The sequence below is a fragment of the Portunus trituberculatus genome, chromosome 44 (assembly GCF_017591435.1).
Source record: "Portunus trituberculatus isolate SZX2019 chromosome 44, ASM1759143v1, whole genome shotgun sequence".
Lineage (NCBI taxonomy): Eukaryota > Metazoa > Arthropoda > Malacostraca > Decapoda > Portunidae > Portunus > Portunus trituberculatus.
This window is the reverse complement of record NC_059298.1, coordinates 2,433,697-2,450,389: the sequence shown is the minus strand read 5'-3', so window position 1 is coordinate 2,450,389 and position 16,693 is coordinate 2,433,697. Positions and strand designations below refer to the sequence as shown.

The following is a 16,693-nucleotide window of genomic DNA, read 5'->3' as shown; positions in this document are numbered from 1 at the left end:
TTTATAAATATGCATCATAACTTCACAGGTCATAGGTTTTGAAATTTTGACGATAATTTGTTTTTTTTAAGTGGTAATACTGGTAATGATAATAAAACCAATAATAAAATAATGATGTATGCATTTTGGTTAGGTAAAAGTACTGGAAAAAGGGACATCCCATATGCCTTCAAATACAGTACCTCATTGTGGACAATTAGAAGATAAGGGGAATGCGTAGACTGGGGATATATGTGAAGAACTGTTTCTCGTTAAAGGTATATAGAGAAACTCAGCTATCACGTATGTGTGATAGCAGAAGGTACAATAACACTGTATACCTGTATTCCTATTGTAATATAATATTTACATGTATAACCAGGGTAAAGCAGCAGAGAGCCTTGTGTCACAGGGAGCAGAAGCAGGGTTGTGGGTAGTGCTACAGAATTGTCATCTAGCAGAAGAGGGATGGTTGGCACAGCTTGAAATAATCTGCGACCAAGTGCTTCAGTCTGAAAACATTCATCCCAGTTTCCGGCTGTGGCTCACAAGTTACCCATACAAGGAATTCCCAGTCTCTCTCCTTCAGGATGGTGAGCAATCTTTTGAAAAAAAATATATTACAATATTTGTGTCCAATAATTAATAACATGATTTTAATGACTAATTTTCTTCCTAGGCATCAAAATGACCAATGAACCACCTAGGGGACTGAAAGCAAACCTTCTCAAGTCATATCATACAGATCCTATTTGTGATCCTGAGTTTATTGCCACTCCATTTCCTGGCCAAGATGCACAGCCTTTCCAGCGACTTCTATATGGCCTTTGCTTCTTCCATGCCCTAATCCAGGAGCGACGTAGTTTTGGACCACTTGGTTGGAATGTGCAATATGAATTTAATGAGTCTGACATGCGAATCAGTGTCAAGCAACTTCAGGTGAACTACTGACTTTTATCTTAAGTCACACTGTAATGTGATTGATAGTGAGGGTGATGTGAGTGCAAGAATATAATTTGAAGGAGATCATGAAGCTGTTTTGAATCGGAGATGGTTATTGAAAGTACAGTTATTCACTGACATGACCTATACAATTTATGACCACTCATGCTTACAACTACTTTTGATTGTATTAATATTCATGCAAAAAGCAGTATTAAATTGTGTAAAGTGTTTGAATTTGAAGTAGCATGGCATGGTACAGTATAACATATGCTTAATCTCTCTCTCTCTCTCTCTCTCTCTCTCTCTCTCTCTCTCTCTCTCTCTCTCTCTCTCTCTCTCAACAGATGCTTTTACAAGGATGCCAACAAGTGGAAGAGGTTCCGTTAGAAGCTCTGACTTACCTAACAGGAGAATGCATCTACGGTGGCCGTGTAACAGACGCTAAGGATCACAGGCTTCTTCTGTGCCTCCTCAAGAACTTTTACAATTCAGCAATAATGGAGAATGACAAGTAGAGTTTTAAGTATACAATTTTTTAAAGTTTATTTTGTTGCTACATATACTAATTACCCATATGTAATTACATATGCCTATATGCCATTATTCCCACACTCAGCACAGAAAATCAACCAGCACCTCTATATATAGAGATCGTGCCAATAGAAGTTCCACATCACCTCCGTGCGTATGCTCTAGTGACAACTCACACTCATTTGTTTCCTTGGATTTATGGTCTGTCTCCTCCAGAGTATGTGTGAGCTATTACCAGAGGATACCATGGTGTAGCGGATAGCAAACAGATATCTGGACAATGCCTGCTTTTTTTGAGACACCCTAGTTCCAACATGGCACAGAAAGTAGGATCTGCATGATGACTAATCTACTGATTCATGCATGGAAGGCAGTTTTCATTCAAAGAGAAATATATGATTTGTCATCAAAGTGTACCAGGAAGCAGATTACAAGTTTGATCTTTGAGCAGTGCCTCTTTTTCTGGTAAATTCATCTTGCTTTGGTATCTGGTTTGTATTGTTTTACTGGTGAAGGTCATACTAAGACAATAAAGCCATATCTACATAAATTCAAAATACCATATGTAGCAGGGATAACACAGTACCAGCCTTGATAGATATTCATTAACAATTATAAGTAAGGTTACTCCATACAAAGAAGGAACATTCAGGATGCCATGGTTGCAAAGATGCTAAAATTTTGTTTTATAATTTCACCCAGGATATAATGAAAACATTCTCATAATGTCTGAAATTTGTACAATACCTTCATATATTCATACTTTATTACTATTTTGAGATTTGCCATCTCAACATCTTCAATCATGCCTGACCTAGATTGCCTTGAATGGCTTTATTTGCATCATACAGTTTAACATGCTATTGGCCTACAAGTCTCTCAACCCATATGCCATACAATATCTACATATTTTGTACAGGTGTTTGGGAATTACTCAATTTCTTATTGTGTTCACCCCTTGTATTTTCCTTAGCCTTTCACACTATCTATTCATTCATACATTATTCAAAATCATCTGTTATCAAACACCCTGGTTAGCTTTTCTTCATTTTCTTGTATTTTTTATTGTGTAATGCATCAGGTATTGTGTGTTTGGAACTCCTGAATACCAAGTACCCTCTGCTACTTCTACTACATGGCAGACTTATGTAGATCATATTGCAAGCCTCCCACTCTCAGCTCCACCACAAGTGTTTGGTCTTCATGCCAATGCAGACCTTGCTAAAGACTTCTGTGAAGCTGATCAGGTGAAGCTCGTTCCTTACAGTAGCAAGTCATTCATTTCAGACATTGCCATAACTTGTAGATATATATATATATATATATATATATATATATATATATATATATATATATATATATATATATATATATATATATATATATATATTGAACTACATAGATTAAAAACACCAATTTTTTTCTACTTTAAGAGTTGAGAAAGTAAAACAGTACAGTTCTGCATAAATAATAGAATGAACATCTATATATATATATATATATATATATATATATATATATATATATATATATATATATATATATATATATATTATATATTGAACTACATAGATTAAAAACACCAATTTTTTCTACTTTAAGAGTTGAGAAAGTAAAACAGTACAGTTCTGCATAAATAATAGAATGAACATCTATATATATATATATATATATATATATATATATATATATATATATATATATATATATATATATATATATACAGGCAACCCCCCCTCACCGAAGGGTTTACGTTCCTAAAAAACCCTTCGTTAAGCGAAACTTCATTAAGCGAACTGATTATAATAAGTTTAATCCCTGACTTGAACTTCCATTGAGAGTAAACAAAGCGAGAGTGCATCATACTACAGTGAAAAGTTTAATGAAAGTAAAAATTATGAAGTTAATCATTTAGGCAGTTCAATTAAAGTCATTTTAATGTACACTAATGTATGTATGTACATAACTTTATAATGTTGATGGTCTTAAATTTATGAAGGGAGGGAGAGTGAAATGGGAAAGACACTAACCGGCAACCTGTGGAATGTAAACAAAGGGCGCATCATTGTATCACATACAAAACTTATGTACCACATTTCCACAAGGCTTTCCATTTCATCCATTGTAGTCACGAGTTCAGGTGGTTCTTTTAGCTTGCAAGGAAGATACGGTCTCACCAGCCTTCTTAATAGAGTCTGCTGACTTGAAAATAGTAGACAGTAGATGGAGTCAAGATGGTGGCGAGCAATACTATTAGTTTTCTTGCCTCTCTCGTGTCTGTGAATAATATCCAGCTTCACTTCAAGAGTAAGAGACTTCTTGGTCTTCTTAGCAACACTAGGCAACATTGCAGGGCATTTTGGTGGTAAATTGAGCTGCTGCTGACACTTATTGTTTTTAACAGAGGCAGTGAGTGGTGCACGTGTTGTCCACGAGAGGCGCTGGTGTATTCAAAAGCCTGTCGGTTTGCCTTTCAAACTTGGAAAAAATTACCAGGATAAAACTTCGTTAAAGCAAGTTTGGTGTTCATTAAACGAGCAGATGGTAGTAAAATGAAACCTTCGTTTTAGCGAATTTCGTTGTATGAACCTTCGTTAAGAGGGGGTTGCCTGTATAAATAAAACGAATGGGTTACGTTCCTAGAAAAACGTTCGTTGTGCGAATTTTCATTAAGCGAACCAATTACATATACAGGCAACCCCCGCTTAACAAAGGTTCACACAACGAAAAATCACTACATAGAAGGTTTCATTTTACTACCATCTGCTCGTTTAACGAACACCAAACTCGCTTTAACAAAATTTTATCCAGTAAATTTTTTCCAAGTTTGAAAGCCCCGCCGTATCAAGCAAGCCGACAGGCTTTTGAATACACCAGCGCCTCTCATGGACAAAACGCGCACCACTCATTGCCCCTGTTCAAAACAATAACAGCGTCAGCACCAGCTCGTCTTCCGTTGCTCAATTTACCTCCAAAACGCCCTGGAATGTCATCTAGCGTTTATAAGAAGATCAGGAAGTCTCTTACTCTCAAAGTGAAGCTGGATATTATTCACAGACACGAGAGAGGCCAGAAAACTAATAGCATTGCTTGCCACCATCTTGACTGCATCTACTGTCTCTAGTATTTTCAAGTCAGCAGACTCTATTAAGGAGGCTGGTGAGTCCGTATCTTTCTTGCAAGGTAAAAGAACCACCTGAACTCGTGACTACAGTGAATAAAATGGAAAGCCTACAGTGAATAAAATGGAAAGCCTTACCTGAACTCGTGACTACAGTGAATAAAATGGAAAGCCTTGTGGAAATGTGATGCATAAGTTTTGTATGTGATACAATGATGCGCCCTTTGTTTACAGGTTGCCGGTTAGTGTCTTTCCCCTTTCACTCTCCCTCCCTTAATAAATTTAAGAGCATTAACATTATAAAGTTATGTTCATACATACATACATTAGTGTACATTATAATGACTTAAATTAAACTGCCTAAATGTTTAACTTCATAATTTTTACTTTCATTTAACCTTTCACTGTACTATGATGCACTCTCGCTTTGTTTACTCTCAATGGAAGTTCGTCAGGGGTTAAACTTGTTATAATGGGTTCATTTAACGAAGTTTCGCTTAACAAAGGATTTTTTTTTCTAGGAACATAATCCCTTCGTTAAGTGGGGGTTACCTGTATATATATATATATATATATATATATATATATATATATATATATATATATATATATATATATGGATGTTCATTCTATTATTTCTGCAGAACTGTAGGAAGCACACTGTTACTTCCTCAATTCTTAAAGGAGAAAAAAATTGGTGTTTTTAATCTATGGAGTTCAGTAACCATGGCAGAGGATTCATTTTCCTTAGCCTAAACTTTTTGTTCTTAAAATGTAGTCTTTGTAATTTATCTTTTTCTTTTTGCAAATTATATGAAATAAAGGCATTAATTCTGGAATTAGATATCTTAGTGATTTTTTAAAATTAACAGCTGTAACTGTTATAATCAATTTCCTAAAACATTTTAGATCAGGTTGGATCAGGACATCTACTTTTATGTAAACAATCATTTAATACATTTCAGCTGTTTTGTGGTATTCTGCATCTGGAGCCTCAGTTGAGCAGCAAGGATAGGGAAGATGCAGCCATGCAAGTGATAAAAGATCTGGCCTGTGAGGTCCTGGCTCTTCTACCACCACAGTTTGATTTGAGCCAAGCTGAAAAAAAATATCCAGTTACATATGAGCAGTCCTTCAACATCGTTCTCAGACAGGTATGGATTTAATTCTCTCTCTCTCTCTCTCTCTCTCTCTCTCTCTCTCTCTCTCTCTCTCTCTCTCTCTCTCTCTCTCATCAGTTTTATTAAATTTAATAATTGTTCTTTTGCCATCACATCAAAGGAATGATACACAACTCACCAACCATTGTGTGTGTGTGTGTGTGTGTGGATGAGAAGAGCCCCAAGAGAGAGAGAGAGAGAGAGAGAGAGAGAGAGAGAGTGAACTGTTAACTTGATCCATAGTACATTTTCTTTATTTATGTCAAGTAATGAGTTTAAAAGTAATTGACTCCATGCATATAATTTAAATAAGTTTAATGATTTTCAAAGTTACTAATCCATGCATTGTTCATAACTTCCTCAGGAGTTGTTACGATTCAATAGTCTCACTGCCACTATCAAAAGTTCCCTAAAGGGGGTGAAGAAGGCTGTGAGTGGAGAAAGAGTGATGTGTGATAAGACTGAGATAACCTATCAATCATTAATGATTGGGCAACTTCCCCCTTCATGGGAGACTCAATCCTATCCTTCTAGAAAATCTCTCGCATCTTATATAAGCGATCTGCTTCACAGGTTTGTTGAAATTGAAAAATAATAATTCTGCATTTTATATTCATGAATAAATGTATAGTATTTTTATCAAGCTGCAATAAATAATGTGTTGTGTTATATCTTCAAATAATATTTTTCTTTATCATTTTGCTGTTGTCCTTTGGATAAATGCATGATTTTTCTTACACACTACGTTTGTAAGATTATTTTATGATTAGCATGAATTTTAAATCACACTTACACAACAATTTTCATCTAGGCTAAAATTCTTCCAACGGTGGTTAGATGAAGAGTTACCAGATGTGTTCTGGTTTTCTGGGCTCTTCTTTCCTCATGCCTTCTTGACTGGTGTTCGTCAGAACTATGCCCGTCATCACAGTATTCCTGTTGACAGGATATATTTCAAGTTTAAGGTATGGTTTAGCCTGTAAGCCATTATGATACATGTATGTCATACCTTGTTAATATGATCATTGTAAATATTTCACAAATTTAGGAGTAATAGCAAAATTTGAGAGGGGATGTTTCCAGTCATGGCATGAGAATAATATTAATATAGATATGAAACAATTTTTTTTTTTTTTTTTTTTTTTTATATATAGATATGAAACAATTTTTTTTTTTTTTTATTTATAAGATAATAAAAAATACAGGAAGTAAATACAACCAGATAAGACCCTATATATGACAAAGCACAACATTTGATATGTTAAGTTCCATAAAATTAGATAAGTTTCATGGTAATATGAATTATATGCTATTATTATTAATTATTATTATTATTATTATTATTGTTATATACACATGTGTGTTTGAGTGTGTTTGTAGAGAGAGAGAGAGAGAGAGAGAGAGAGAGAGAGAGAGAGAGAGAGAGAGAATCAGCTAGGTCACAGCTGGTCTGCCTTGAAAAATCATCTTTACAAGAAGATATCAATCCACTGTTATCTGACCTTAGCAACAAGTAAGGCATGTAAAAGTTACTATTATGGCAAATCAGACGTGAACATGTGACATTATTGTGAATCTGTCATAGCAGTGCTGTAAACGTGTTGTGACTTCCAACAGTATTGATTGCTGCAATGTTTTGAATAGACCAAAATATTTGCTATCATTTAGTGAATTCATCCAGCTCTGTCGACTCTGATGCAAGTGCTATATGATTCCACAGCAAACATGCAGTAACTCTGCTGCAAATGAATCACAATAAAGTTACAACATATTCACTATCAAAACTTACCACTGAGTGAATGGAGGTTTCCAGTTCAAATCCATTTCAGGAATAGCATGAACTCTGTTCTCGAGTTTCTTGGATATTCTTAATCTTGCTGTGAGAATAGGAGACTGTATTGAGAATAGTACAAGTATACAGTAGAAAAGAGTGAATAAAGCATGTATTCTTGTAGGAAAGTATATCTAAGTTAGCCTGCACTTCATTTTGACAATATAACCTGTTCACAAGCTAAGGACTAGTGCTCTTGTATTATATTGGAAAGTAACACAAAATGTAGGAGTTTATTCACTGCTTTTTCCTTGTATGTAGCACATTCTGTTTTGCAGGTGATGAATAAGGAAGTTGATGACATCATTGAAGAGTGTATTCAACCAAATTTTGTAGAGTTACCACAAATTATTGAACAGCTGCCTAATCCCACCATGCAAGGACAATACAACATCCAAGATACAGATATGGATGATGAACTGTGCCTTACAGAGGAAGAAGACAACTCTCAAGGAAAAGATAGTGAAAAGCAGGTATTAACACATAAATAAAAAAAAAAAAAAAGACAATCTGTCATTAAATTGACTGGTGTATTGTAGAGTATGCAGGAACAGTAGTTTTCTTTTCTTTTTAACCAGAGAGGAAAAAACTCAAATACATGCAGAGAAGAAGAGGAGAGTAAAGATGATGTCAGTGAAGGTTTCTACAATCAAATTAACAGTGATGATACAGTCTATCATGTAATTCCCAAGCAAGACCAAGGAGGAATCTACACATGGGTTAGTATAATTTGTAATGATGAGGCAGTTTTGATATTGTTTTCATTGTATCCCTCATACAGTTATTTAGAATACATATCCAAATATTTTCTTCTCTCTCTCTCTCTCTCTCTCTCTCTCTCCATTCCCAGACTAAAAGATCACTAAATGTTAAAATGAGATTGCAAGTGGGGGGGGTAGAAGAAATATTAGGAAAGACTGGAAAGCTGGCAGGTAAGACAGAACATAACAATATTTAGATAAAGAAAGAGATGAATCAGGAGGAAAGGGGAAAAGGGAAAAGACTGAGAAGTGAAGCTAAGGAAAAAAACGAGAGAAAGGACAGAGAACAAAAAAAAAAATTATACTGGAGAGTGCTAGACATGAGGCTGAGGAAATGGTATATTTAGGTTCATGTATACAAACATAGATTTAGATCAGGAAGATTGAAAGTGAGATTATATATTAGATAAAAGGTTTATATAACAGAAACAAATCTAGGTGAAGATGTCCAAGTGAATTTTAAAGAGCAGGGATATAATGTTTGGAGGAGAAGCAGAAGGGGAAAAGCAAGGGGAGGAGTATTGATAATGGTTTCAGAGGAAATATACGTGGAATTGAGTCATGGTACAACAACTGAGGTAACTTTGAACTCGAAATTTTGGTCAGCAACTGATTTGTTTAAAAATAGACATTCTGCAACAGAGGTTCCACTGTATTTCCAAAATGATCAATTCAAGTTTCCCAACAGACAGTGAGGTGAATGAAATCTTGAATAAAATAAGAAATGTAATTATGACTAGTGAATGATTACAATCCAGTAAAATAATTTTGGAAAACCAGATCATGATATTCAAAAAGTTCAGAGTACACAATGATAGTTATATGAAAACCTTTTAGAAAAATTAAATGGTTACATAAGCTGAGTTGTTCATATATACAGATATGGTATGCAGTTATTATTAGATGCTAGGAAATAAAACAGTACTGGCATTAAAGTGGTACTTTCCCCCTTCAAGTGATTTTTATTACAGGGTTTTTACCTAGAAGGTGCACAGTGGAATCGTGAACTGCAATTCTTAGCAGAGATGTCAAAGAAAAAGCTGCATGACCAACTCCCCATCATCCTTTTCCAGCCTGATATTTTACCAGAAGGTGCTGATAATCATGGTAAGCTAATACTCTTCTGTTATTAAAGCTGTGTTAAACTTAATAATATTTAAGTATGGCTAGTAGAATATCATAATGAGATCTTGAGAAAAGGCATTCATAACTTCTACCAATATCTCCTAAAGATTTTTTTTTTTTTTTTCAGTCATATCCTCTTCATGTCAAGAAACCTTTTTTGTATTTGGTGAATGGTAGCCTTTCATAAAAAAGTTGAAAAAAATATGAAGTAAAGAAAGTATCTAGTTGCTATTGGTATCTTAGAAATACTACTAATGGTCATTTGATTTTTATTTTCTGTTAATGGCCATTTAATTTAACAGACTCGGAAGATGGAGGATATTGGTGCCCAGTGTATCGGACTAGTCAGCGTAGTGGCACTCTTTCCACCACTGGCCACTCCTCAAATTACATTCTAGACTTGTTGCTACCTTCAAGCCATCCTCCACAACACTGGGTGTGTCGAGGAGCAGCTGCACTCACTCAACTTGATGACTGAATAACAAAAGAAAGAAGGGTGAAGCTTTATTGTTACTATTTCACTAAAAAGATATGATGTTTTATGCTTAAAAATTACTTGTATTATTCATACATAACTACTTAAACCTTGATATCACAGCATAATAAGTATTTTATTTCCATAGCTGGGCACAATGATGGCAACATTATCACTATAACTGATAAACTGATAACAAGAACCTTATCTGCAAGGACAAATAATCAATATCTGATAATAAATATAACTGCTAAATTGATAAATCAAGAATCTTCATTCTTGTGAAAATGATATTGATACTTCAGTTACTTAGAAATTGATAAATCCAGTCTTTGCTTTCATATTTAACAAAAATCTTACAGAAAAATTAAAATACAATATTTACCCTGTCTCTTCACAAGTGAAAAATACTGTACAGTCTTAAGTAGTATAACTACATTAAATTTGAATAGTTAGAAATTTCATCATGTTCATGTTCCAAATAAACTTTCTTTTTTATGTTATGGCCTATAGCACCTGTAGGTATACTTGAAGAGTTTGGGAAGCATTGTCCTGCTCCTACCCATTAATGGTGCAGGCAATTTTATTTATAGTGGTACCCATATTAGAGCCCATATCCCCTACCCAAGTGCATCTTTGATGTAAGGCAAGCACACCTCCACCTAGAACCTGGGTATCATGGTAACATGTAGGTAACTTTAAACCACTCGACAAATAACAAAGCTTCAAGATGTCATGTGGTTCAGACCTACACATGAACGTCTGCCTGATCCCACACTCACCACTTTATCCACTATGCCAGGGTTTCTCGACCTTTCAAGCTTTTTGGACCTCTTACATCCACTTATCTATTGAGGGGACTCCTTGGTACTGGATAAGATATGATACAGGGGATCCTCGCAATTCAACGGGGTTAGGGTGGTTTATTCAAATCATGAAGCAATTTTTCCCATAAGATACTCAAGAATTAGGGGGGATAGGGACCAACCTCCAGCCTAGACCCCTTAAGATATCATTATAACCTCTAAAAACACTAACTTAAACTAAATCAGTACTATTAAAGGCTTCATTTATATATAACCTTTTCTATTAAACACATTAGGGTGCTGTACAGTACATTTTTGGAAATAACTTGCAGCGGTCTCGTGGTACTTGTCCCTGTTCTTCCAAATTGTTGATACTGTTGATCTAGGGACACCCATTTGCACTGCAACAACACTGAGCTATACCTTTCAACTGTAGCCCCTGTTCACCTAGTAGTGAGTAGGTACGGGATGTAAATCGAGAAGTTGTGACCATGTTGTCCCGGTGTGTGGTGTGTGCCTGGTCTCAGGCCTATCCGAAGATCGGAAATAATGAGCTCTGAGCTCGTTCCATAGGGTAACGTCTGGCTGTCTTGTCAGAGACTGCAGCAGATCAAACAGTGAATCACACACACACACACACACACACGAACAGATTATAAGCTCAAGCTTATTTTTGAAAGGCACAGGAAATTGTGCTTCGTAGGGCTGGGGCTGGAGGTGGCTTTCCGTCGTCTTGAATCAAATGAAACGCACGTTTTCCCCTGAGTGAGTTTTTAGTCAAATTGGTCATAACAGTACAGATGGAAATGCTACCGCAGCACTTCCAACGCCTAACACAGCTGAACCTCCTGCTGGTGCCGAGACGTCCACCCTCTTGGTGGATGATGCAGCAACGGGTTGTAGAGGTTGAGCACCATCTCTGAAAGAAAAGTTAAATAAAAAAACAAATAAAATAATATATATGACAATACAAAAAAAAAATTAATAAATAAACCAAACTTGACTATACCTAACTTAACTAAACCTAATCTAACCCATTTTAACAAATTTGACAGGAAATTAACTAAACCTTACCTAGCATTGATGACAAGTTTGGTAAGAAAATAAACCTAATTTAACCAAACTAAACATAACTAAATCTACCTTAACAATGAACTAAATCTAATCAAACCAACTTATTTACTTTCCTAATCTAATTTAAAGTAACTTAACTAAACCTAACCTGATTTACCTTAATGATAAATTTGGTAAAACTACTATCTTAGGAGCTAATAATTTCCATTGGTAAAGATATGTACCACTGTATTATAATGTGACCAAGTAGTTTGCCGAGAACTTTTCTTTGTGACAGGAAAGTGACAATTGTGAAAATTAACCAAAAACAATGTATAGTATAAGTATGTGCAATATGGAATGAATGAAACAAACTATATCTAATATGAAAAATATTAATGTTGCAGTACTTACCTATTACAGTTGGAGTGTTGGCCAGGCATAGGTCGAAGATATGGTGTCAGAAGCCACTTTTTACTGGGGTAACCACTGTCACCCACATGGCGGCATCCAGCTGTCACCGTCCCCCTCTCAAATTAACCCCTGGTAGAGTTCACTTTCCCTAAGAATCCTTGCATGTCAGTCCCATATATCTTGCCTGCACGCTCTAACTGATACCTCTTATCAGTTCTGAGTCATTTAATTCAGCCAACACGTCTCTACGATCACGAAAACTTTTCATGTGGCGTCGTCGCTGTCCCACTGCCTCCGCCATGTTGACTCTTATGATTCGACATAGCGACGCTATTCCTGCTCCCACCCAAACATAACCAGCGGGACCGCGAGTTTATGATTAACTTACGTTAGACCACGGTCCAGCAGATATACAAGATCTTCCATACAGTTGGCTTATTTTGGTCTCGGCCACGCATATACGTCACATGAGCCCCAGTCAACGTTCGGCTGTCGCTATAGTGTACTTGAATTTGAATTTTCTTTCACCCCCACTCACGGCTTCTTTGTGTGGATGCGTGAGGATTCTGGCCTGTTACATACTCGTATTATGGGACCTAGAAAACTAATTAGTAAGGCCCAAATCTCAGTAATTTGTGCCTTTGTGAGGGAGAATACGTCAAATCAAGAAACTGTCGCGAACACTGGCATAGCTCTCATAACTGTTCAACGTTGGACCAAAATTTATTGTGAGGGAGGAAGAGACGCTTCGCCACCACCTGAAGGGCCTAAGTGCAGTGTGACCCAGAGAACTCTGAACATTATTCGAAGACAGCTTGAGGGCAACCGTCGCATACACACCAATGAATTTAAAGCCAGGAAACCTTCTTTACTGTCTAGAGTGAGTGAAAAGACTGTGCGAAGATATATGAAACTTGGGATACTGGAGTTGCCGCAGTTTCAAAACCTTACTTGATTGATTGATTGATACATTTATTGTTGAATTAATTAATAATTACAATACTCGTAAAAGAGGAGGATGGGCCTTGCCACCCACCCCCTGGCCAAAAACCTTACTTTCCACATGGCTCACCTAACCAATAGACTAACTACACAACACACCCAGTAAAACACCCATATTCTTTGATGGTGTGGGGTTGTTTTTCTTACTATGGTATTGGAAAATAAGTGTTTTTGCTTAAGAATGTTCGTATAAACCAAAATAACTACTTTGAGCTCATTCTGGATGAATTAGATGAGTGTATGGAAAAGTGCAATGTAGGTATGATTTTGTCTTTCTTTTTATATTATGGCAGCAACGCACATCACAACTATTGAGTATTATAAAGAGAAAATAAAAATTGGTCTCAAGATGGAGAGGTCAGATTATATCTTGGCGCACGGTTGCTTGAGCGCGTGTGACACGGGCAGAGGTCAGGGTTTGACTGGCTCACTGGGGCCTGGGCCCCTGCATCACACCCACCCGGGGCCCACATGAGTCACAGACACGTGACCGTGGATGCGCGGATGGAAGACCTTGTTTATCTAGACCGTGCGTTAGACACAAGACTTATATGCTTCACGAAAGTCATGATGTCCGCCATCTTGTGGACTTATGTTTCACTTATGTCGAACCATATAGTTTTATGAATACGGGCCCACATCATCAAGAACGTGAGGACCTGCAGTTCCTCCCCCAACCACCCCTTGACTCCCACACGCCCAGGAAGGAGTAGGTCGCTAGACACCATGGCACCAACATCGCTCACACCACCGTTGCTCTGAAACCACATTGAAGGTCAGCTGCGCGCGCGCGCTACGCAATGCATATGACGTCTCCGTGAAGAGTCTTTCCATGAAAAGATCCCAGTTCCCAGAGAAGAGATGTAAGAAATTAAGTAAGCACATAGGTTAGGGTTGGTCTCTCTCTCTCTCTCTCTCTCTCTCTCTCTCTCTCTCTCTCAAACACGGGTCTTACATCACCTTTCACAGACTGTGCGAGTGAGTGAGTTATTACGGACAAGCAGCGGGTAAGGAGCGGAAAGCAAGCTTGAAGAGAGGAGACAACTCTGTTAATAATATTGCCCAAGGTCATCAAAGGCTGCTCAACTTAGGAGGAACTAACATAACTGCCTACTATAATGAACTGTTTGTGAGAATCATTTTATCCCCTATGTTCTGTCCTAACAACCCGTATGAAGTAGCTCCGAAAGTGAATGATATCCTACCAGCCTGTCATTTCGTCTCTCTTTCCTGAGAAAAATGAGAATGAAAGTGAGGTCATTATGTATTTAAAAGAATGGTATGTGGAAATTTTCACAGAACTGCAAGACCGTTAGAATCTGTACATAGACGTACATAATGAATTAACAATTAATCGTTCAGTATCAAGTAGAACACAAGTATGACGACATTCTTCTGTGATAATGAAATAGTAATACATGTCAAGTGTGTGTGTGTGTGTGTGTGTGTGTGTGTGTGTGTGTGTGTGTGTGTGTGTGTGTGTGTGTGTGTATTCGGAGGGACAATAAGGGTGGTTAACTGACTGTTATTTTTGTAATTTCATCAGTCAAAGAGCTTCACTGAACTTTAGCATTGCACTTCCTCTTCCTCATCCTGGGATATAGAACGAGGGATAAATGCACATCTGCCACCTGTTGCGCTGCCGGCCAATATTATACATCGCAATTGTAATCATTTGAGATCGATGCTCTTTCTTCATAATGGTAGACAACGTGCATAGGACTACCTCTGGCTTTACACAATATATCTGATCTACTAAGCTACATCTTATCTACTCTGTTCATCGCATTACAAAAGGTAATAATAAGTATAGCAGTAAGAACAGTAATATTGCTTGTACAGGGATATCTCTGGCTGACAGATACAATAGCTACATCTTATCTACTTTGTTCATCGCAAAACAATAGGTATTACTAAACACAGGAGTAAGAATAAGGCAATATTAATTGCAGATTATGATAATTTAGAATCATTTCCCCGACATTTATAAGCACCAAGAAAGTAAAACATGACAGGAATGAGTGTTACGGTGTTCAGCGTGTAAGTCGTCGTCACTTTGAGATGTTATCATTAAGCACCACACTCGACTGTATTACCCTTAAACCGCTCTCTTGATCAAGGTTGGTATTTTCTTAGTTTACTTATTCATTTGCTCATTTATTTATTTTCTTTAATGTGTATTTTTCTTATATTAATCGATATGAGATCTATATACTGTAAGTGTCAACGAAAATCTGCCTATGCCACATTCCTATTTTGTTAACACTGTAGCCAAGTCTGGTAAATCAGTCCAACGTGAATATTTATTCAGAAATCCCTAGTATGATGTAATCTTCCTTAAATACTACTATATCTTTGCCGATTTCTTCACAGATATACGGTATATTCATGTTTTGTTTTGTTTTTAATCGGATATAAATTTAGTTTTTCCAGATAGGGATGTCACAACTTTCATTGAATTTCATGCCTATCAGCAGAACGCATAACTAATATAATGGACTAATAAATTCATATACATCCACAAATATTGAGAACTGATGATGTGAGAGACGGAGGCAGTTGTGTCTGGAGCGTTTCGTGGAATGTGACAGCACTACCTTGGGTACATTTGGCTACTTCCATACTTCAGGAACTCAGCCTAGTCTAACACACACACACACACACACACACACACACACACACACACACACACACACACACACACACACACACACACATACATACATACATACATACATACATACATACATACATACATACATACATACATACATACATACATATATATATATATATATATATATATATATATATATATATATATATATATATATATATATATATATATATACACACACACACACACACACACACACACACACACACACACACACACACACACACACACACACACACACACACACACACACACACACACACACACACACACACACATTTAAAATGTAATGGTGTGCAGCTTGGTGGCCGATGGACGTGAAAGGGATTGCTTCCACAGAACTTTAATTGAAATATTTTCTCTCTCGTTTCTGGATATCCTCAACATCTCGGGGATAATTTCTGTTGCAGCTCCCGACAAGTGGCGAGTAGCTACTGTAAAAGTCATCCAGGGTTGGATTATGGTCATCAGTGTTGCAACAATATCTCTTATCGTTGACGTGTCAGTTAACAAGTCAGATGGCATTTACCTTCACATGTGGACCTTTTGAACAAGCATATGACATTCAGAAATCTGTCTTCGTCTTGTGTTTGTGTTACAGGTTTATAATTTGGTATAAAATAATTACTGACCTATCTACACAAATAATTCTGTTTCTAAGCAAGAATATTTGTCTTACATTATTAGATTCCCTGCTGTAAGCAATACACGTGAAGAAAGACACTGACTGAAGAAACTACTGTTAGACATTAATGAGCTATGATTAAAATTTTGTTAAAGGAAGAGAGTAAAAGAGAAGTGAATATGAAAGTA

General features: G+C 36.6%; 1 protein-coding gene and 1 long non-coding RNA gene across 6 annotated transcripts in view; one reads left to right on the top strand and one right to left on the bottom strand.

Annotated features, from left to right (window-relative positions):
* The window catches only part of LOC123519062 (dynein axonemal heavy chain 3-like), a 386,884-nt gene extending 376,458 nt beyond the window's left edge, over nucleotides 1–10,426 (top strand). For 4 of the 5 annotated variants that reach the window (XM_045280233.1, XM_045280235.1, XM_045280232.1 and 1 more), the window contains 11 exons: nucleotides 362–572; nucleotides 659–918; nucleotides 1,269–1,435; nucleotides 2,537–2,702; nucleotides 5,542–5,730; nucleotides 6,101–6,309; nucleotides 6,548–6,701; nucleotides 7,846–8,040; nucleotides 8,146–8,286; nucleotides 9,300–9,435; nucleotides 9,756–10,426. In XM_045280233.1, coding sequence (XP_045136168.1) covers nucleotides 362–572; nucleotides 659–918; nucleotides 1,269–1,435; nucleotides 2,537–2,702; nucleotides 5,542–5,730; nucleotides 6,101–6,309; nucleotides 6,548–6,701; nucleotides 7,846–8,040; nucleotides 8,146–8,286; nucleotides 9,300–9,435; nucleotides 9,756–9,931 — 2,004 coding nt within the window. In that variant the 3' untranslated portion in view covers nucleotides 9,932–10,426. Of the gene's footprint in view, nucleotides 1–361; nucleotides 573–658; nucleotides 919–1,268; nucleotides 1,436–1,671; nucleotides 1,737–2,536; nucleotides 2,703–5,541; nucleotides 5,731–6,100; nucleotides 6,310–6,547; nucleotides 6,702–7,845; nucleotides 8,041–8,145; nucleotides 8,287–9,299; nucleotides 9,436–9,755 lie in introns of those variants that run through there. The other variant, XM_045280237.1, reaches the window with a different exon arrangement.
* LOC123519067 overlaps nucleotides 5,539–16,693 on the bottom strand; it is a 45,656-nt gene continuing 34,501 nt past the window's right edge. Inside the window, exons 3-5 of the long non-coding RNA XR_006678969.1 lie at nucleotides 7,526–7,613; nucleotides 6,530–6,672; nucleotides 5,539–5,674 (exon numbers count right to left, since the gene is read on the bottom strand). This is a non-coding gene — a long non-coding RNA (uncharacterized LOC123519067). The remainder of the gene's footprint in view (nucleotides 5,675–6,529; nucleotides 6,673–7,525; nucleotides 7,614–16,693) is intronic.